Source organism: Bos grunniens, chromosome 25 (genome assembly GCF_055505025.1).
Source record: "Bos grunniens cultivar Pamir isolate PY7600 chromosome 25, Bosgru_T2T1.0, whole genome shotgun sequence".
In the NCBI taxonomy this organism is placed as follows: Eukaryota; Metazoa; Chordata; class Mammalia; order Artiodactyla; family Bovidae; genus Bos; species Bos grunniens.
This window is the reverse complement of record NC_141189.1, coordinates 16,465,821-16,487,291: the sequence shown is the minus strand read 5'-3', so window position 1 is coordinate 16,487,291 and position 21,471 is coordinate 16,465,821. Positions and strand designations below refer to the sequence as shown.

General features: G+C 41.4%; 1 protein-coding gene across 2 annotated transcripts in view; it reads right to left on the bottom strand.

Annotated features, from left to right (window-relative positions):
* The window catches only part of TMEM219 (transmembrane protein 219), a 52,421-nt gene extending 30,965 nt beyond the window's left edge, over window positions 1-21,456 (bottom strand). For both annotated transcript variants that reach the window (XM_086375017.1, XM_086375018.1), the window contains exons 1-2: window positions 21,117-21,456; window positions 19,383-19,558 (exon numbers count right to left, since the gene is read on the bottom strand). In XM_086375017.1, the coding sequence (XP_086231143.1) occupies window positions 19,383-19,393 (11 nt within the window). In that variant the 5' untranslated portion in view covers window positions 19,394-19,558; window positions 21,117-21,456. The remainder of the gene's footprint in view (window positions 1-19,382; window positions 19,559-21,116) is intronic.
* Between the last annotated feature and the right edge of the window lie 15 nt (window positions 21,457-21,471).

Here is a 21,471-nt window from a genome sequence, read left to right as displayed (position 1 = left end):
TGAAAAAAAGAGAAAGACAGTAAATTGTCTAGGAGGGGACACAGGGCCAGTATAACTACTTTAGGGAGGTAGGTGGCAATAGTAATTTTGCTTTGTCCTAAAAAGGAATTTGTTACTAATGTAATTTGAAAACAACTTCTTTTTCATCTGTGGCTTCAGTTATCATCTATACACTGATGAGTCAAACATCCCTACCTCTAAGCCATATGCTGAAGTTAAGTTTAATGTTCCTATTTTAATATTTTTACTATGAAGCTCCATTCATTCAACATACATTTGTTGGGTGCCCACTGTGTGCTATGGACTGTTCTAAGTGCTGGGGATCTAATAGTGAATATACCAAACAGATCTTTAGCCTAAAGAATTTATATACTTGTTTACACTTGGTGTGGTACAGGGACTTAACTTAGTATGTTCAAAAACTGAACTCATGGAGTGACATCAGTGAAAAGGATGGAGTTAGTACCTCCAGTAGCCTCTACTTCCCCAGAATTACCAAAAAAAAAAAAAAAAACAGCAATAACTTTCAGAACGAACATGACAGAGCTCCAGGAGATATTCTGGACAGGTACTTCATGTTCAGTGATGCTGAGCAGAACCTTAGCTCCATCTAAATAAATACATGAATTTAAAGTTAGGTTCTCCAGACAGAGGACAGATATTATGTGATATTGCTTCTATGTGGAATCTAAGAAAATGGTACAAATGAACTTATTTACAAAACAGTAATAGAGTCACAGATGTAGAAAACAAGCCTACGGTAACCAGCGGGGACAGGGGGAGGGATAAATTGGGAGATTGGGACTGACATATACACATAACTATATAAAAAATAGATAACTAATAAGGACCAGGGAACAGTACAGCACAGGGAACAATACCGTGTAATGGCCAATATGGAAAAAGAATCTAAAAAAAGTGGATATATATATTTGTATTAGATTCACTTTGCTGTACACCTGAAACTAATGCAACATTATAAATCAATTATACTCCTATAATTTTTTTTAGATTGCGCTTACTATCTTTCCTTAATATATACTCCTTTTACTGCATCTTCATCTCAGGTGACAGGATCACCATCCACCCTATCTCCCAAGTAAGAAACCTCTGAGTCAGCCTTGACTCCACCCTCTTCCCTTATCCCACACATTCCATCCATCATCAAAATTATCTCTGGTACCCTTCCCCTCCTCTTCATGCCTACTGCCTTTGATTATTTCAGATTCTCATTCTCTCTCATCAGGACCAATGCAGCTATCTCCTAACCTTTTTCACTGCCTCCAGTTTCTCCTCCCGTCAATCTATCATGCATGTCACCTACTCAATTAGCTTTCTAAAATAGCAATCACAAGCTTCTGCTGCCCTCCTTAAGACCTCTGCTGGACTTCCCTGGTGGTCCAGTGGTTAGGACTCCACCCTTCCAATGCAGGGGGCATGGGTTTGATCCCTGGTTGGGGAACTAAGATCCCACACGCCTATACGGCTCGGCCAAAAAATAAACATTTAAGAAAACTAAATAAAATAAATAAAAATAAAAATGACCTCTACTGGCTCCAGGAGAAAGTTCCAGCTCCTGGGACATCCTTCACAACTTAGTCTCAACCACGCAGCATCATCTTTCCATTTTTCACTCCAGCCACATAAATATCTTGCGATTCTAGCTATTCCACACCACCATATTTTGGGCTAGCATTATGCTCCTCATGGAACTCAGTTACTTACTTCTACCATACACATACTTTGTCTTCAAGACTAACCTCAAAGGTCACAGTCTCTGTGATGTTTTTCCTCCACTCTCAGAACTGAGCCTCCACCCACATCATGCTTCTGCAACACTCCTTATATTACAGTAAAGAGCACCCTGCATTTTACCTTTTTGTGAAGAAATCTGTCTCCTTTGGAATGTGAATTCCTGAAAAGCAGAGAATGTGTCACACTCTCCTCGTCTCTATAGCCTCAACACTCAGCACAGTACCTGGCACATGGGAGTCTCAAAATGTTGGAGAGTTCCTTCTTCCCTTCCCCTCAGCAACTGTTCTAAATCTCTGCCACTCTCCTCAAATCCTTTCCCCAACTTCTCAGTTCAGTCTATCTGAACTGTCAGCAGATGATCTCACCAGAGAGGCCGTCACTTTGTTGCTCTTCAGTTGCTAGGTCGTGTCCGACTCTTTGTGACCCCATAGACTGCAGCATGCCATGCTTTCATGTCCTTCACTATCTCCTGGAGCTTGCTCAAACTAATATCCCTTGAGTCGGTGATGCCATCCAACCATCTCATCCTCTTTCATCCCCTTCTTCTCCTGCCTGCTATCTTTCCTAGCATCAGGGTCTTTTCTAATGAGTCAGCTCTTTGCATCAGGTGGCCAAAGTATTGGAGCTTCAGCTTCAGCATCAGTCCTTCCAATGAATATTCAGGACTGATTTCCTTTAGGATTGACTGGTTTGATCTCCTTGCAGTCCGAGGGACTCTCAAGAGTCTTCCCCATCATCACAGTTCAAAGACATCAATTCTTCAATGCTCAGCCTTCTTTATGGTCCAACTCTCACATCCATACATGACTACTGAAAAAACTATAGCTTTGACTATACAGACCTTTGTTGGGAAAGTTATGTGTCTGCTTTTTAATATGCTGTCTAGGGTTATGATAGCTTTTCTTCCAAGGAACAAGTGTCTTTTAATTTCATGGCTGCACTCACCATCTGCAGTGATTTTGGAGCCCAAGAAAATAAAGGCTGTCACTACTTCCATTGATTCCCCATCTATTTGCCATGAAGTGATGGGACTGGATGCTTTGATCTTCATTTTTTGAATGTTGAGTTTTAAGTCAGCTTTTTCACTCTCTTCTTTCACTTTCATCAAGAGGCTCTTTAGTTCCTCTTTGCTTTATGCCATAAGGGTGGTGTCATCTCCATATCCGAGGTTATTGATATTTCTCCTGGCAATTTTGATTCCAACTTGTGCTTCATCCAGCTCAGCATTTCACATGATATACTCTCCATATAAGTTAAATAAGCAAAGTGACAATATACAGCCTTGATGTACTCCTTCCCCAATTTTAAACCAGTTGGTTGTTCCATGTCTGGTTCTAACTGTTGTTTCTTGACCTGCATACAGGTTTCTCAGGAGGAAGGTAAGGTGGTCTGGTATTCCCATCTCTTTCAGAATTTTCCAGTTTGTTGTGATCCACACAGTCAAAGGCTTTAGCGTAGTCAATGAAGCAGTAGATGTTTTTCTTGAATAATCTTGCTTTTTCTATGATCCAACAGATGTTGGCAATTTGATTTCTGGTTCCTCTGCCTTTTCTAAAACCAGCTTGAACATCTGGAAGTTTTCAGCTCACATACTGTTGAAGCCTAGCTTGGAGAATTTTGAGCACCTTGCTAGCATGTGAGATGAGTGCAACTGTGCCATAGTTTGAACATTCTTTGGCATTGCCTTTCTTTGGGATTGGCGTGAAAACTGACATTTCCCAGTCCTGGGGCCACTGCTGAGTTTTCCAAATTTGCTGGCATATTGAGTTCAGCACTTTCACAGCATTGTCTTTTAGGATTTGAAATAGCTCAACCAGAATTCCATCACCTCCACTAGCTTTGTTCATAGTGATGCTTCCTAAGGCCCATTTGACTTCACACTCCAGGATATCTGGCTCTAGGTGAGTGATCATACCATCATGGTTATCTGGGTCATTACAATCTTTTTTTTTTTTTTGTATAATTCTTGTGTATTCGTGCCACCTCTTCTTAATATCTTCTGCTTTTGTTAGGTCCATACTGTTTTTGTCCTTTATTGTGCCCATCTTTGCATGAAATATTCCCTTGGTATTCCTAATTTTCTTGAGGAGATCCATACATGACTACTGGAAAAACTATAGCTTTGACTATATGGACCTTTGTCGGCAAAGTGATGTCTCTGTTTTTTAAAACGCTGTCTAGGTTTGTCATAGCTTTTCTTCCAAGGAGCAAGTGTGTTTTAATTTCATGGCTGCAGTCACCGTCTGCAGTGATTTTGGAGCCCAAGAAAATGAAGTCTGTCACTGTTTCCACTTTTTCCCCATGTATGTGGCATGCAGTGTTGGGACTGGATGCCATGATCTTCATTTTTTGAATGTTGAGTTTTAAGCCAGTTTTTTTACTCTCCTCTTTCATCTTCATCAAGAGGCTCTTTAGTTGCTCTTCACTTTGCGCCACTAGAATGGCCATCACTTGTGAAATCTTTTATCATCTACCCTTGCCACCTACCCTACAGACACTGCATACCAATCTATGCTTTCCTCCTTGCCTCAGCTCACAGAGGAAGATGTGTCCCTTGTCCACCCAAGACCAGTGCCGGCACTGTGCTCCAGATCTCCTCTCATCTCCTCAGGGTTTCCTCAATCATCCTTCCCTCCTTTTCCACCCATATTCATTCAGCAAATATTTACAGAGCAACACTGTATCTGGATGCTGGGGTTACAATGGCAAATGAGTTAGATATAGTTAGTTATGAGTTAGACCTCATAAAGCTTCCACTGTAGTGAGAACAACAGACCAAAAAAATTGAAATGGATGTAAAGGAAATGAATAGGAAGATAAGGGAATAAGAGACGGGTCACTTTATTTTTGTTTCGTTTTTTGGTATTTTTCCCAGGAAACATGATTTGTTGTTGTTGTTTAGTTGCTAAGTTGTGTCCATCTCTTTTGCGACCCCATGGACTGTAGCCCGCCAAGCTTCTCTGTCTATGGGATTTCCCAGGCAAGAATACTGGAACGGGTTGTCATTTCTTTCTCCAAGGGATCTTTCCGACCCAGGAATTGAACCCGTGTCTCCTGCTGGATTCTTTACCACTGAGTCACCAGGTCACTTTAAATAAGGAAGTCAAGGACTTCCCTGGTGGCCCAGTGGCTAAGACTGTGTGCTCCCAATGCAGGGGATTGGGGTTCAATCCCTGGTCAGGGAACTAAATCCCACATGCCCAATGAAGAGTCGGCATGCCGCAACAAAGATCAAAGATCGTGTGTACCACAACTAAGACCTTGTGTAGCCAAATAGATGAATATTAAATAAATATATAAAGCGGACAGAGGAAAAAAGACCTTTTTTTTTCGTGGAGGTGACATTTAAGCTGATGCCTTAAGGATGTGGATGTGAATAAATTTTCTGTGTGAAGTTCTGGGGGATGAGGAGTCCAGGTAGAAGGAACAGTGGTATGAGGATCCTGAGAGAAAGAGAAAAGCCAAGGTTGTCTCGATGGCCTATAAGGCCTCCAAGCTCCAGGCCCCCCATCATCTTTCTGACTTCATTTCCCACTGCCCTTCCCCTCCCTCAGTCCACCAACCTCCTTGCTACTTTTCAATTATGTCATGTGTATGCTCACCCTAGAGCCTTTGTTCTGGTTGTTCTCACTGCCTGCAAAGTTTTCCTTAGATATCTGCTTGGCTAACTTGCTCACTTCCTTCAAGTCTTTGCTTAAAAGTCACCTTCTCTACAAGGCCTACCCAACTACCCTACTTAAAATTAGTATTCACATCCCCTCTGCCACGAACACTCCTGATCCCCTTATCCTACTTTGCTTTTACTTTCTTCTTTTGGCTGCATGGGGTCTTCATCGCAGCACAGAGACTCTGTAGTTGTGGCACACAGGCTTAGTTATTTCACCGCATGTGGGCTCTTAGTTCCCCCACCAGGGATCAAACACACATCCCCTACATTGGAAGGTGGATTCTTAACCTCTGGACCACCAGGAAAGTTCTCCTTTTTATTTTTCTATAGTGCCTATCACCTTGTAACATACTACATAATTTACTTATTCATTAAGTCTACTGTTTATTGACTACCCCCTCACTAGAACATAAACTTCACGAGCGTAGGAATCTTTTGGTCACTAGTGTGTTCTAAGGACTCTGAAGAGTGCCTGACACAACGTGGGTGGTTCACACAAATTTATTAATTAAATTAATTCTTCAAAACTCATCTCAGATATCAGGTTCTTCACAAAGTATTTCCCAGCTGTGAACAAGCCCCACTTTCCCCAAAATTAATTCCCCATTCTTTGGGCTACCTTTGTATCTTGTACCATTGTTGGATTTTCCAGATAATATTGTCGTTTTTATGTCTAGATTATGAGGGCAAAGTTTGGGGCCCATCTGATATATTTCTACATTCTTGTAGAATTATTATTCTTGCCATCTCAGGGCCTGACGATAGTATACATGTATTATTTTGATAAATAAACTAGTAAAGCCACACCAAGATCAAAAGTCTGAAATATTCTGTTGGTGACCATGTGGGAAACAGGCCTGCCCAGTGTTGACAGGAGTGTAAACTGACTGACTTACGCTCCCTGCAGGACAAAGTGAAAATATCTATCAAGTTAAACATTTACTTTCAGAAATTCTGCTTTTAAGAATGTATCTATCAGGGCTTCTCCTCTGGTGGTCTAGTGGTTAAGAATCCACCTGCCAATGCAGGGGACAGGGGTTCGATTCCTGGTCTGGAAAGATCTGCATGCCAAGGGGCGACTGAGCCCCTGTGCCACAACTACTGAAACATGCACAGTGAGAAGCCTGCGCTCCACGACGACGAGCAGCCTCTGCTGGACTGCAACCAGAGGAAGCTCGTGCACAGCAGCCAAGACCCAGTGCAGCCATAAAGAAAGAAGTAAAATTTTAAAAAAGAATGCATCTGTCATATTTACTCATTCAAGTATTCCAATATACAGAGATATTCACTGAGACATAGTTAATGATAAATACATACATATATATAAAACTTAACTGTCCCACCAGTAGGGCCTTATACAAATGATAGTATATCCATAATAGAATACTCTATGGCTGCTATTGTAGGATGAGACATATCTGTATGTACAAACACGGAACAAGCTCTGAGATGTATCAGATAGAAAGAACATAATGCAGGTAAACATAGAGTATGCCAATATGTGTATTTCACAAAAAGGAGAACACTAGATACACATGCTTATATGTTCACAGAGTATTTTGGAAAGATAAACAAACTCTGAACAGCGGCTGCCTCTAGAGAGGAGGACTGGAGTATCAGAAGTCAAGGTGAGGGGAACACTTATTTTACACTGTATACTCCATTAGTTTGAATTTTTTTATCATGTATATTATATTTCTAATAATAATTTAAAAAATTTTAATGATAAAGACTCAAAATTGCCTATTAGGAAAGGATGGAGAAGGATTCAACCCTCCACTGTGCCTTAGGTGACTGACAGAAAAGTGTCACATCTTTTTTAGGAGTTTTTGTCTTCAGTCTCTCTCTCAATGAGAAAGGGAAAAGGAGTGGAACTGGAGACTTGGATTAGGAACTTGATCTTGCCACTGAGCCACTCCTGGAAAGATAGTGGCCATCGCCCACTGGACAGTGTCCAGAGCATCTTGATTAGGGGTTAAGATCCATATATTTATTATGTGAGAGGCCGTGAGAGTTTCCCTGGGGTGGCTATATTAAGAATGGGGAAGTAGTCAGTTTCTTCTACAACAAGGCCCAGCCTGATATTCTGAGCACAGGAAGACTGTCTTGACTTCAAGAATCAGCATTGGCCAGGGAAGTATGGGCTGCCAAGGGGTTGGGGCTGGCTCCCTTCCTAGGGAAACTGTCCTGTCATGCAGGGAAACTGAGACAGAAAACTTGGCCCATGAAGCAGAGGAAATGGAAGAGGCAGGGGTTTGGTGGGCTTAGGGTTCCCCAGAGTTCACCTCAGGCAGTGAAAGGTGGGAAAGGTCCCTGGGCTTTTGCAGAACAGAGTGAAGGACATATGATGTGGGAAATGGCAGGCATACAGAAAGGGAAGTGAGTTAGCCAGGTTAAAAAAAAATTACTCAGCTGTTCTGTTCCTTTCCATCTTCACAAGCCAAAGCAGATATCATAGAATTGAATCCCTTGTTCCTATGATTCCAGGGCTGGAAGAGTCCTTAAAGATATTTTAGCCAACGTCCTCAGTGATGCTCGAATCCTTCTATGCTCTAGGCTCCATTCATACACTCACAGAACTAGCAATGCCTCAGACACCACAGGACCTGGTATACAAGGCTCTTCTGCTTTCTCCTCAGGAGAAGCAGGCCTGGAAGGATCTTTCCCCACAGGCTTTCTCTGCCTGGCCCAAGTTCTAGCTCCTAGGAAGAAGCCCATACCTGACATAGCTCCACTTTCTTCCTCTCCAGGGCCAGCTTAAAGTCAGGAGGAGGCACAATGCTGAGAAGCCCAGAAAGTTCACCAGATTCCTCTGTGATCAGGTCAACTTCATTAAAATGAACTATGTTCCCCAAGGATTTGATCGCGGAGGTGGTGTTGATTGCTATATCACAGTTCCTATGGCTACAGGCTCACAGTGAAAAGGGAACAGGTATACATCAGCATCTTCCTGTAAAACTGGGATCTGACCTCCTTTATAGTCAAACATGCAGCAGGCCACCGTGCAAATGGCACAGCATGAATAGAACCAAGATAGTCCTGAATGACTTAAGTGGAAAAGAACACTAAATGAAGTGATGCATGTGAAAGGATGTGTTCTGTCCTTGGTTCAGCTTGCATCCAGCATAACTGTTCACCATTCATCTTTTATACCCAGAAGGGAGATCATCCAACTGCAAGGGTTGCAAACTGGCAGCCCCCAGGCCAAATAAAACCCACAAACCTATCTGGTATGAGTTCAGAATGTTTAAAACATGTTTTGAGTCAACTTTTAAAAAATCCGTTATCTTTTCAGTGAAAAAAAAAAAAAAATCCAGTTTCCAGTGTCAATGCCCTCCTGTCAAAGGCTCTCAAGAACAAACCTATAATTGAACAAACTTGGGTTTATTGACTCATTGCAGAAGGAGACCACACAATATGTGAAACCGTGAGACATCTCAGTAAGAGATGCTATAACCGACTTATTGTAGGACTTGAACTTGTATTAGGTTTCTGGGGAGGATTCAAGGAAATGGGCTGACTCTGATTTAGATGCTATGAAGAAGTGAGGAATAATTCTATGATTGGTATCTTAACACTTTTAATCTAAATGATAGGAAGACTAAAGCTATCACTGATAAAGAAGGAAAAGTAATTTATATTAGGCAGGATTGGGTATTGGGTCATTTCTGTTGTTTGGATAATGTTCTTGCTTTTTGTTCGTTTACTATTTATTTATTTGGCTGTGCTGTGTCTTAGTTGCAGCATGCAGGATCTTTTAAGTTGCAGCATGTGAACTCTTAGTTGTGGCATGTGGGATCTAGGTCTCTGACCAGGGATTGAACCCAGGCCCCCTGCATTGGAATCTCAGAGTCTTAGTGACTGGACCACCAGTGAAGTCCCTATTCTTATTTTGACTGTGTTCAGATATAATGACATGGTGGTCTTGTTTTTGTTTTGATCCATCACAGTTGACAGAGTGGCCCTGAATCTATGATACTGGTGTTCTGTAAAATCATTTACACTTTATCAAGAGAAAGCAACATCTAGCTGTGAGTTCATACTGGCTCCTATCAACACCAAGGCTGAGATGATAGTGCCAGCCAGCTCCAGGCTGTCAGAGGATGCTTTCTCTTTCTGTCTCCCTCTTGGCCAAAGGCAGATGGAGTCATGCTTCAGGATGTTAGCTTACCATCCAGCTTTTCACCATTGCAAAGATTTTGTTCATCAGGAAACTGTCAAGAGAAGATCTATAGTTAGACTAAGGTTAGTCTTTCCTTCTCCTTTTGTTGCCGAATGAATTCTCAAAACCTCTGATACAACGATGGTTACACAGCAGCATTTAAAACTGTGACCAGGACTTCCCATGTGGTACAGTGGATAAGAATCGGCCTGCCAATGCAGGAGACATGGGTTCGATCCCTAGTCCGGGAAGATTCCACATGTTGAGTAACCTGTGCACCACAACTACTGAGCCCAAGTTCCAGGGCCCATGAGCTGCAAATACTGAGCCAGTGTGCTGCGATAACATAACTAAAGTCCACATGCCTAGAGCTTGTGCCCTGCAACGAGAAGCCACTGCAATGAGAAGCCTGCACACCACAACGAAGAACAGCCCCCGCTATTAGTAGTTCCAAAGTCAAGCTTGTCTTTTTTAGTAATTTATTTATTTTTTTAGCATAGTCACAGGCTGCTCAAATTGACCTGTATTTATATAGGTGCTGCAAGCCGTGTTTGCCAAAACATGAATTTCCCTTTAGTTAATGAATTTAAAAGTAAATTGGTTGTTGGGCTTCTAAGTAGCCGTTGTCATTTACAATGTCTGCTGAGGTTACAGACAAGATCTGGATCACCTTTTCCAGTAGTATGACCCCTCTCTGGCAAGTATAGCTCATACAGCATGCATGATAATGGAGTAGGTTATCCCTCCTGGGAGTTTTCTTGAATAGCCTATTCTTAAACAGTCTGCCTCATTTTGGAGATTTCTGGAGAAGTGATAGTTTAAAATACTTTAAAGGCCCTTAACAATTACCCTGAATACACAGGATAAGTTAGTGTGCAGCAGGCAAGTAAAAGCCTGTTGTCTGCATGAGAAGTTAAACCCAGGACTTCCCTGGTGGTCCAGTGGCTAAGACTCCGCCCTCCCAATGCAGGGGTCCCAGGCTCAATCCCTGGTCAGGGAACTAGATCCTACATGCTGCAACTAAGAGTTTGCACGCTGCAACTAAGACCTGATACATCAAAAAAGAAAAAACGCTGGACCCTACTGAGGCATCGATTGTGGCTGCTGCTGCTGTTGCTGCTAAGTCACTTCAGTCATGTCCAACTCTGTGTGACCCCATAGACGGCAGCCCACCAGGCTCCCCCGTCCCTGAGATTCTCCAGGCAAGAACACTGGAGTGGGTTGCCATTTCCTTCTCCAATGCAGGAAAGTGAAAGTGAAGTCGCTCAAGTCGTGTCTGACCCTCAGCAACCCCATGGACTGCAGCCTACCAGGCTCCTCCATCCATGGGATTTTCCAGGCAGGAGTACTGGAGTGGGGTGCCATTGCCTTCTCCATCGATTGTGGTTAGGAGTACCCAATTTTGGGGACCCTTGAGGTAGACAGACTCCTTGAGTGGATTACATGGTGCTTTCAAGTTAAGTTGGAGTGTCTTAGAAGAGAATAGCAAGGAGAGCCCCAATCTTAGTTCCTATTCCTGATGACCTAGATTTTATAAGGGAGAATCCCTTGGACAGAGAAGCCTGGTGGGCTACAGTCCATAGGTTCGAAGAGAGTCAGACACGACTGAAGTGACTGAGCACCAGCATGAGAATAATGACCTTAGCAAAAGCATTTCATTCAAGTCCAAGTTTTGTTAAGACCGAACTTTGGAATTAATTATGTGAGAAAAACTTAAGACCAGAGGGACTTGTTTTGAGTATCTACATTGTGTGTTAGAAGTTACTACATTTTTGGTCAACAGGATTAGATGGGGAGGCAATAGTTCCAGGAATAAGGTCAATTCAGAGCAATACCTACGGTCTGAAAAATATGCACCATACTATTTTTTCTCCTTAAGCAGCAGAAGGAGACCACAAGAGTCAAAAGTAACAAGATGAAAATAGGTAAGACATATTAAGAAAACTTTTAGGGGCCCTCCTGAGCGATCCAGTGGTTAAGAATCTGCCTTGCAAAGCAGGGGACATGGGTTTGATCCCTGCTTGAGGAGCTAAGATCCCACATGCCAAGTAACAACTAAGCCCTTGTGCCACAACTAGAGAGTCCATGTGCCAAAATGAAAGATCTTGCATGATGAAACTAAGACCTGATGCAGCAAATAAATTAAAATGTTTAAATTAAAAAAGAAAACAATTAGTCAAAGAGGATGTTAAAGACAATAGGCAAGATTACTAGGAGAACAAAAGGGAAGCGAAAGGGTACTGAAGAATCAAAAAATTAGTCTTTTTCTGCAGAATCTGTTCATATGTGCAGTTATCATCTTGACCTTTCATCTTGGACAGAAGCTGCCCATAGTGTTCCGTAAAAGACGTAAAAGTAGTTTCTAGAAATTCTAAGAATGCTCAGTTTGAGGTCTCCCAATGGCCTAGAGGCTTGGTACCCTGGAGAAAGCAATGTATGTCATTTTACTTAGGAAATATGAGCCGAAAGATCAACAACATGGGGTTTTACTGTTGTGTCAGTTATCTGTTAAAGGTCCTTTGTGTAGAGACTCAAGGGCAGTTTTTTCCTGATTCTTTTCCAGAAGACCAAATCTCCAGTTTTCAGATCATGCAGAGCTACTTAGGTGGGTGTTTTGGAGATGCTGTTTATATCTGTTGGTGATAAATCTGGAAGTAATATATGAAACATATAAATTTATAATGGGGTCAAAGATTGGAAGTGATTCTCAAATGCATGAGGCAGTTAACTCAGAAAGAGATAACCTGTGGGTCCTGAGGAGAGAGAATTGTTCTTATTGTCAAGGGCAATGGCAAAATTTTTGGTTTCTGCAAGTTTTTTTAAGACATATTTTTCATTTATTTTATATTTTTTGGGCTGCACTGGGTCTTCATTGTGGCGTGTGGTGGCATATGGGCTTTCTATAGTTGTGACATGCAGGCTTCTCTTGTTATGACACACTGGTTTGGTTGCCCCCATGGCATGTGGGATCTTAGTTCCCTGATTAGGGATCAGACCCACATTCCCTGCACTGGAAGGTGGATTCTTAACCACTGGACCAGCAGGGAAGTCTTTTTCTGCAAGTTTTAAAATTTTTTACTTATTTGTTTTTGACTGCCCTGGCTCTTCATTGTTGCATGCCAGCTTTCTCTAGTTGCAGAGAGTAGCGGGTACTGTCTAGTTTCAGTGCACAGGCTTCTCACTGCAGTGGCTTCTCTTGTGGCAGAGCCAGGCTCGAGAGCATACGGGCTCAGTAGCTGTGGTGCACAGGCTTAGTTGCTCCACAACATGTGGAATCTTCCTGGACCAGGGATCAAACCTGTGTCCCCAGCATTAACAGGTGGATTCTTAACCACTGGACAACCAGGGAAGTCCCTGTCTATGAGTTTTTTTCATTCTTTTAGTTCTATTTTTGCTGAAGATAGTGGATGATATGAACAGTGTGCTTTCCAAGTAAAGGTAAAGCTATACAGAATTTTTTTTAATGAAGGTATGGAAAAAATAAATTGAAATGTCTTTGTTACTGCAGAGATAAATTGAGACTTCTTTCCTCAATGCTGGGAATTTAAAAATCAAGCGATTTTCCCCCCACCAATATATCCGTAACTCTCCAGTAGGAAAAAGTCTCAATCTACCCTAAGAATAAAGAAGAATATCTAAAATGTACTTATTGTTCATATGGAGGTATTCAAAAGGCCTCAAGGCCTTGGTTCTTGTCCATGTTCCACCTTTGTAGACTTGCCAGGAATATGTCATTGGTTGGTAAAACATGCATTGAGAAACCCTCAGCAATACCCTTAAAATTACATCCACCTATATTGGTTCAATGTTGTGAACTTGTCTCTGCTTTTTGGGCAATATCAAGATGCATTCTTGGGACTTTCCTGATAGTCCAGTGGTTAAGAATCTGCCTTACAATGCAGGAGATGTAGATTTGATCCCCGGTTGGGAAACTAAGATCCCACAGCCATCAAACAACTATGCCTGTGTGCAGCAACTAAAGATCCCACATGCCACAACTAAGACTCAACACAGCCAAACAAATTTTAAAAAATTTTAAAAAGAGAGAAAAAAAGGAGCATTCTTGCTATACTCCATTTTTACTATGTCTTGTTGTTCAGTCTCTAAGTCATATTGACTCTGAGACCCCCCCGACTGCAGCACACCAGGCTTCCCTGTCCTTCACTGTCTCCCAGAGTTTGGTCAAATTCAGGTCCATTGAGTCAGTGATGGCATCCGACCATCTCACTCCCAGTGCAAATTAAAGTCACAAATGGAAAGATATTTGTGCTCCTGGATTGGAAGAATTAATATTGTTAAAATGTCCATGCTATCCAAAGCAATCTAGAGATTCAATGAACCCTAATCAAAAATTCCACTGTCATTATTCACAGCGACAGAACAAACAATCCTAAAATTTGTATCAGGGAGTTCTCTGGTGGTCCAGTGATTAGGACTCCATGCTTCCAATGCAGGGGACATGGGTTCAACCCCTGGTTGGGGAACTAAGATCACACATGCCAAGACAGAGCCAAAAATAAATAAATAAATTTTGTATGATACCACAAAAGATCCCAAATAGCCAAAGCAATCTTGGGAGAGAAGAACAAAGCTTGAGGCATCACACTTCCTGATTCCAAACTATATCGCAAAGCTATAGTAATCAAAACAGTATGGTACTAAGGAGAAAAAGAAAGTGTATATTTAAAAAAAAAAGTGTATCTTAAAAGTCTTATCAAAAAAATGTTTTGTAATTATGTGTGTAACAGATGTTAACTAGACTTATTATGATGATCATTTCACAATATATACAATATTGAATCACATTTTACAACATAATGAAACTAATATAATGTTATATGTTAGTTAAACTTCAATTTAAAAATTAGGGACAGACTTCTTTAGTGGTACAGTGGATAGGAATCCACCTGCCAATGCAGGGGGCATGGGTTCAATCCCTGGTCTGAGAGGATACTACATGTCACAGAGCAACTAAGTCCTGTGTGCCACAACTACTGAGCCTGCACTCTAGACCCTGAAAGTAGCAACTACCAAGCCCGTGTGCCACAGCTGCTGAAGCCTGCACTTTAGTCTAAAGCCTGTGCTCCACAACAAGAGAAGCCACCGCAATGAGAAGACCACACACCACAAAGAAGAGTAGCCCCTATTTGCCACAACTAGAGAAAGGCTGAACACAGCAACAAAGACCCAGTGCAGCCAAAAATAAATTTCTAAATATTAATAAAATAAAAATAAAGAGTAAAACTTCCATTTGCTTTTAAAAAAAATTAGGGACAAAGAAAAAACAGACACACAAATCAACGAAACAAAAAAAGAGAGCTCAGAAATAAACCCATGCATATATGGCCAATTAATTTACAACAAAGGAGCCAAGAATATACAACGGGAATAGGATAGTCTCTTCAATAAATGGTGCTGGAAAAATTAGAGACCCACATGCAAAAGAATGAAACTGAACTGCTGTCTTACACCACAACAAAAATGAACTCAAAATGAATTAAAGTCTTGAATGTAAGCCCTAAAACAATTAAAGTTCCAGAAGAAAACATAGAGGCAAGGTGAGTTCTTTGATATTAGTATTCACAATGATATTTTGGGTTTGATACCAAAAACAAAGGCAACAAAAGCAAAAATAAACAAGTAGAACTACATCAAACTAAGAAACTTCTGCACAGCAAAGGAAACCAACAAAATAAAAAGGCAACCTATGAAGTAGGAGAAAATATTTGAAAATCATACATTTGATAAGGGATTAATATCCAAAATATATAAAGAACTCATACAACTCAATAGCAAAAAAAAAAAAAAAAAAATCCAATTTAAAAATGGACTGAGAATCTGACTAGGTAACTTTCCAGAGAAGACATACAAATGGCCAACAGGTGCATAAAAAGGCATGCAACATCACTAATCATCAGGGAAATACAAATCAAAACCACAATGAAATATCACCTTACACCTGTTAGAATGGCTGTCATCAAAAAGACAAGAGATAAGTGTTGGAGAGGATGTGGAGAAAAGGGAAGCCTGTGCACTACTGGTGGGAACGTAACCGGATATAGCCACTTTGGAAAACAGTATGGAGGGTCTTAAAAAAATTAAAAATAGAACTATCCTATGATCCAATAATTCCACTTCTGGGTATACAGACAAAGGAAATGAAACCACAATGTCTAGAAGAGGTATTTGCACCCTTATGTTCATTGCAGCATTAGTTAAAATAGTCATGATATGGAAACATCCTAAGTGTCCACTGACAGATGAATGAATAAAGAAAATGTAATATTTATTTATTTAGTATTTGTTTATTTCAGCCATAAAGAAGAAAAAAATCCTGTCATTCGTGACAACTTGAATGGACCTTCAGACTATTATGCTAACAGACATAGAAGTGAAAGTCGCTTAGTTGTTGTCCTACTCTTTGCAACCCCATGGACTATACAGTCCATGGAATTCTCCAGGCCAGAATACTGGAGTGGGTAGCCGTTCCATTCTCCAGAGGATCTTCCCAATCCAGGGATCAAACACAGGTCTCCCACATTGCAGGCAGTTTCTTTACCAGCTGAGCCACCAGGGTAGACAGAGAAAGACAAATATTTTATCACTTATAGGTGGAATCTAAAAATTCAAACAGAGAAACAGAGAACAGACTGGTGGCGCCAGAGGCTGGAGGTAGGAGTTAGGGAAGTGGATGAAGGTGGTCAAAGGGTACAACTTCCAATTATAAGATAAGTAAGTTCTGGCGATATAATGGACAGCATGGTGAGTATTTTTTAAAATTTCAAAAGAAATCATATATGAAAACTTAAGATAATTTACTTATAAAATACAAAAAATAAAAAGGTTTAAGTCATGAGAAAACTAACCCTTGTATAAACCAAAATATTGTGCTGGCATTATTTTTACATAGCAAATTAAAATGCAAAAACACTGGATCATGCTAAAAGCTCCTTTTATCTTGGAATTCAGCCCATTTGTATCTTATCTGTAACTATACAAAACCTATTACATAAGTATTACTTTTCAGTGCTCACAAAGGAAACATATATAGTTTAGCAATCCTTTCAGACATTTTTGATTATCGTTGACCCTTGAACAATGTGGGAGTTAGGGAACTTAAGAAAATAACACTCCTCAAAACCCCACTCTCTAAGGCACAACTGACTCCCTCCTCAAATTTAGCTACTAATAGCCTTACTGATAATATAAACAGTTGATTAAAACATACTTTTTATGTTATATGTATTATATACTTACAATAAAGTAAGCTAGAGAAAATGCTATTAAGAAAGAGAAAATACACTTAAGATACTGATTGTATTTGTCAATACTGATACCATATGTTAACATAATCATGTCAGTATCTACGTCAATACTGTCTTATATTACACAAAACATTGTAGTTAGTAAACGTCCTACTAATATAACATTGTATTAGTCACTCAGTCATGTCAGATTCTTTGGAACCCCACAGAGTGTAGCCCACCAGGCTCCTCTGGCCCTGGGATTTTCCATGCAAGAATACTGGAGTGGATAGCCATTTCCTTCTCCAGGGGATCTTCCTGACCCACCCAGGGATCAAACCTGGGTCTCATACATTGGCAGGCGAGTTCTTTACCACTAGCGCCACCTGGGAAGCCTGAGTACTACTAACACTGAACATCAAGAATGAAAAAATAGGGAATTCTCTAGCCATCTAGAGGTTAGGGCTCCACGCTTCCACCACAGCGGGCATAGGTTCCATCCCTGGTCAGGAAACTTAAAATCCTGCATGCCGTGGTGCGCATGGAAAAAAAAAATAGTGTGAAAAAGAAATTCATGTTTATTTACAGATAAAGTGATTCATATACTGATAATGAAGCAGCAATATGATCACCTTCTGGTAAACTTGTGTAATCAGTAGTGTCATGAAGAGTCTGTAAATGTTTGTGTATACAAGTTTTGATAAATTTTCACTTTTTATAATAGATCTGTGTATATTTTATGGTTGAGTGAGAGTGAGTGAGTGAAGTTGTTCAGTCATGTCCGACTCTTTGCGACCCCATGGACTATAGCCTACAAGGCTCCTCTGTCCATGGAATTTTCCAGGCAAGAGTACCAGAGTGGGTTGCCATTTCCTTCTCTAGAGGATCTTCCCGACCCAGGGATCGAACCCGGGTCTCCCGCATTACAGGTAGACACTTTACCGTCTGAGTCACCTGGGGAAGTCTTTTATGGTTAACAAATGACAAAACACACTAGCATCTATTTATATTTTATGCATTCATAATATACCTAACTTTTTCTTAATTTTTTGATATTTTTAGGCTACATATTTTTTCAAATTATTACAAATTCCCCCTCCAATTTTTCCAATATATTCGGAGTTCAAACCCATATCGTTTGAAGGCCAACTGTACTTAACTGAATTGTGCACACTCAACAAAATGTTTTTTTGATTAAGCTTTAAACTTTTCCAAGAGAGAAAAATGGACAGGAAAAAATGAGAGAAAGCTACTTCAGACAAACATGAAACTATTACCAAAAAAAAAAAAAAAAAGCTAATCTGTATTACCCCTGCAGGAAAAGATAAAATGGTTTAAGTCCAAAAAAGAAACTGTTTAAATGCAAATTCCCCCCCCCCAGATTTTGATATATATTAATACATACACACAAAAGGAGTCACGTTCCTCCTAATTTTAAAACATATCTTAAGCGCTTGACAATAGAGCTATATAATTTAAAAATCAGTATTTATTAATCTCCAAAGTACAGAAATGATATATCACCTATGTTAAACAAAACAATCTCTTTTTGACTAACATGACAATCCCCTCATGAGGGTCTCTTCTCTTTTTGTACCTTTCAAATAAAGAATCTTTTTCTTGTCCCAAGTTCCCCAAAATGGCCACTGCAATTCTAAATGGTCCCTAAGGAAATTATGTCAGAAAGATAAGGATACAAGCCAATGTGACTGTAAGAAAACATGAAGGAATCAGGAATTTGGCCCAGTTTTAGCTGAGACAAGAGTTCATAAAACAGTGCTGTGCAACTTGTATCTCCAGAACTTGGCCAAAGACCAATTGTCATTGATCAGAAGCCAGAGCAAATGACCTGATTCTGGGCAGAAGTGAAACAAAGCAGTTCTCACGGACATACACACAGAACTGAGACAGAACTCCTTACAAAGGTTTGGAATGGCGACCTGAGGCAAAGTTTATTCAAAGCTCCCTGGTTTGAGGGTCTAAAAGCCACAGTCCCCTGGGCTGGCTTATTGGGCCTTGGTTGATGAAGTAATTTGTCTGGTTAACTTGGATAACAAATGACACTCCAGCATGCTAACTGACCCCCAAGTGGTTGGCATACCCAACTTCTTAGAGGGACAAATGATGTTCAGCCACCAGATACTGCAAGAAAGTCTTTGTAATGTTCTTAGACACCCAGGGCTGCATACCCATCTTGTTCCTATATACTTTTCCTCTGACAAACAATATCCAATGGAGGGTCCTTTGGAGCAGACAGATGTAGAAAGTCAGAAAATAAATTCCCCAAGGGAAAATAAAATCTGATTAGATAACCCAAAAACTGAAGAGGATCTCTTTTTTTGGCTACACCAGGTCTTAGTTGTGGCATGTGGAATCATAGTTCCCTGACCATGGATAGAACCTGTACCACCTGCATTGGCAGTGCAGAATCCTAACCACTTGGACCACCAGGGAAGTCCCTGAAGAGGATCTGATTCCAAGGAAAACAAACAAAATAATTCCCAAACTCAAGGGTTTCAACAAAACATCAGAGCTCAGTTCAGCAAGAACTTACCTCCCAGCCATGGGCAGGATGGCACCTCAAACAGTTAGAGACACAAGGGGTCTCAGATGTGCACATTATTACTAGAGTCAAGGATCCCAATCCAGGGTACTGAGGGCTTCAGTTGAATCGCCATGGAGCCTCCATTTCTGACAATGCCCTCCAGGCAAAGACCACCAGGAACACACCTGTAGTTGAACAAGGGAGCCTGCATATATCATGGGAACCCACGCTGGGCACCTCAGCAAGTGCATAATAAAAATGGTCTATTACAGGATTGGGCTTCCCTCGTAGCTCAGACCGTATAGAATCTGCCTGCAACATGGGAGACCTGGGTTCAATTCCTGGGTTGGGAAGATCCCTTGGAGAAGGGAATGGGTACCCACTCCAGTATTCTTGCCTGGAGAATTCCATGGACAGAGGAGCCTGGAAGGCTACAGTCCATGGGGGTCACAAAGAGTTGGATACTACTGAGCGACTTTCACTCACTTGGTATTTCAGGATTGGAACTTATGTTAGATGATTTTCTTGGAGGGCTTGAGAAAAGGGAAGGTTTACTCTAAGTTGGATGGTGTCAGAAAGTGGGGATAGTTCTTTTTGCTTGTCTTGTTTTTTTCATTTTTAAAAATATTTGGACGCACCAGGTCTTAGCTGCAGCATTCAGAATCTTTAGTTGCGGCATACAAACTCTTAGTTGTAGCATGTGGGATCTAGCTCCCTGATTAGAGATTGCACCCAGGCCTCCTGCATTTGGAGCATGGAGTCTTGGCCACTGGGAAGTCTCATCTTAGTAATTCGTATCTAGAAATTATGAGAAATGGATCAGGGCTAAAACTGTACTCAGTGAAGGAATAGCAGTCACTCAAGCTCTGGAGGAGAGGGTTGTTTGGTCATTTTTGTGGTCTGAGCAATGTTTTGGGTTCAAATATGATCATGGAATGGTCTTTCAACTCCTAAGAGACTGGCTTTGTCTGATGTTGCTGTTCTGTAAAATTGTTTATGCTCAACAGGGCAACATCATAGCCTAGTTAATAGGGCCAGGCTCCTTCCTAGCAATACTGAGGTTTCTGAAGGAAGACTGTAAACTAGCTCCCAGCCACACCTTTTTTCTCTTTTTCATCAGCTACATTTGAAAAATGAGAATTGGCAGTCCTTTCATAAAGCATGGACTTCGCAGGTCACCACCAGCCCCAGGACTCCCTAGTACCTTGTAACTGGTCCACTCCACTGCTTTACATTCCTACCTGTTCCCTGGCAGTTAAATTTGCACCCCTCACTAAGCAGAAAAGGAACCAAATAAGCCCAGAGAAAAGTGACTTGCCTAGGCTCACTCAGTGAACTGGTGGCAGGGCGCAAACTATTCAACTTTCTCATTTTCCCTCCAGCGGGCCCCCCACTAGACATTCAGGTAGACTGCTAAATCTCTGAGGTGTCAGCCCATCAAGTGAATACAGATGGGGTCCTATAAAAACACTTCTCACCGAGCTTTATCAACATGTTTCCAGCTTACTTTTTCCCTCAGGGGTTGGGAGTCTTAAGACATCGACTGGGATTCTAAGACCTTTGCTCCAGCCACCCCTGACCTTTTCTGCTTCTCAACTATGTCCACTGAGTTCACGCCTGAGGGTCTCTGCATTTGCCTGTGGCTCTTTTTGGAACCCTCTCCCTTCACACCTGCTCATGGCCGCTTCTTCTGAGCTGCAGCTCAGTATCACCTCCTCAGAGAAGCCCTCCATGACGACTTACCTCCTCACACCCTGCCTGCTCTAGAAGTACTGCCACCTCCTCTGTGAGGCCACCCCCTCTATCTCCTTTAAGAGCTTCTATAACGCTTTGCTCGAAGCTCCTGTCAAATGCGCGGGGCTGGGAGGCGGCGAATTGTTTCCAGTCCCCTGCCTCTCTGGGCCAGTGTTCCCTTTGTGCTCACGAAACGCTCTGAGAGCAGAAACACGCGGCAGGGACGACGCTTTCAACAGGCAGGTGGCCAAGAGCCTCCTACTTCAGGACCCCAAAAGTAGCGACCAGAGGGCACATTGCTCGGCAACCGACTCAGCCACAGCCTAACCCAACGGCCCAAGCCTACTACGCATGCTCCGCACTC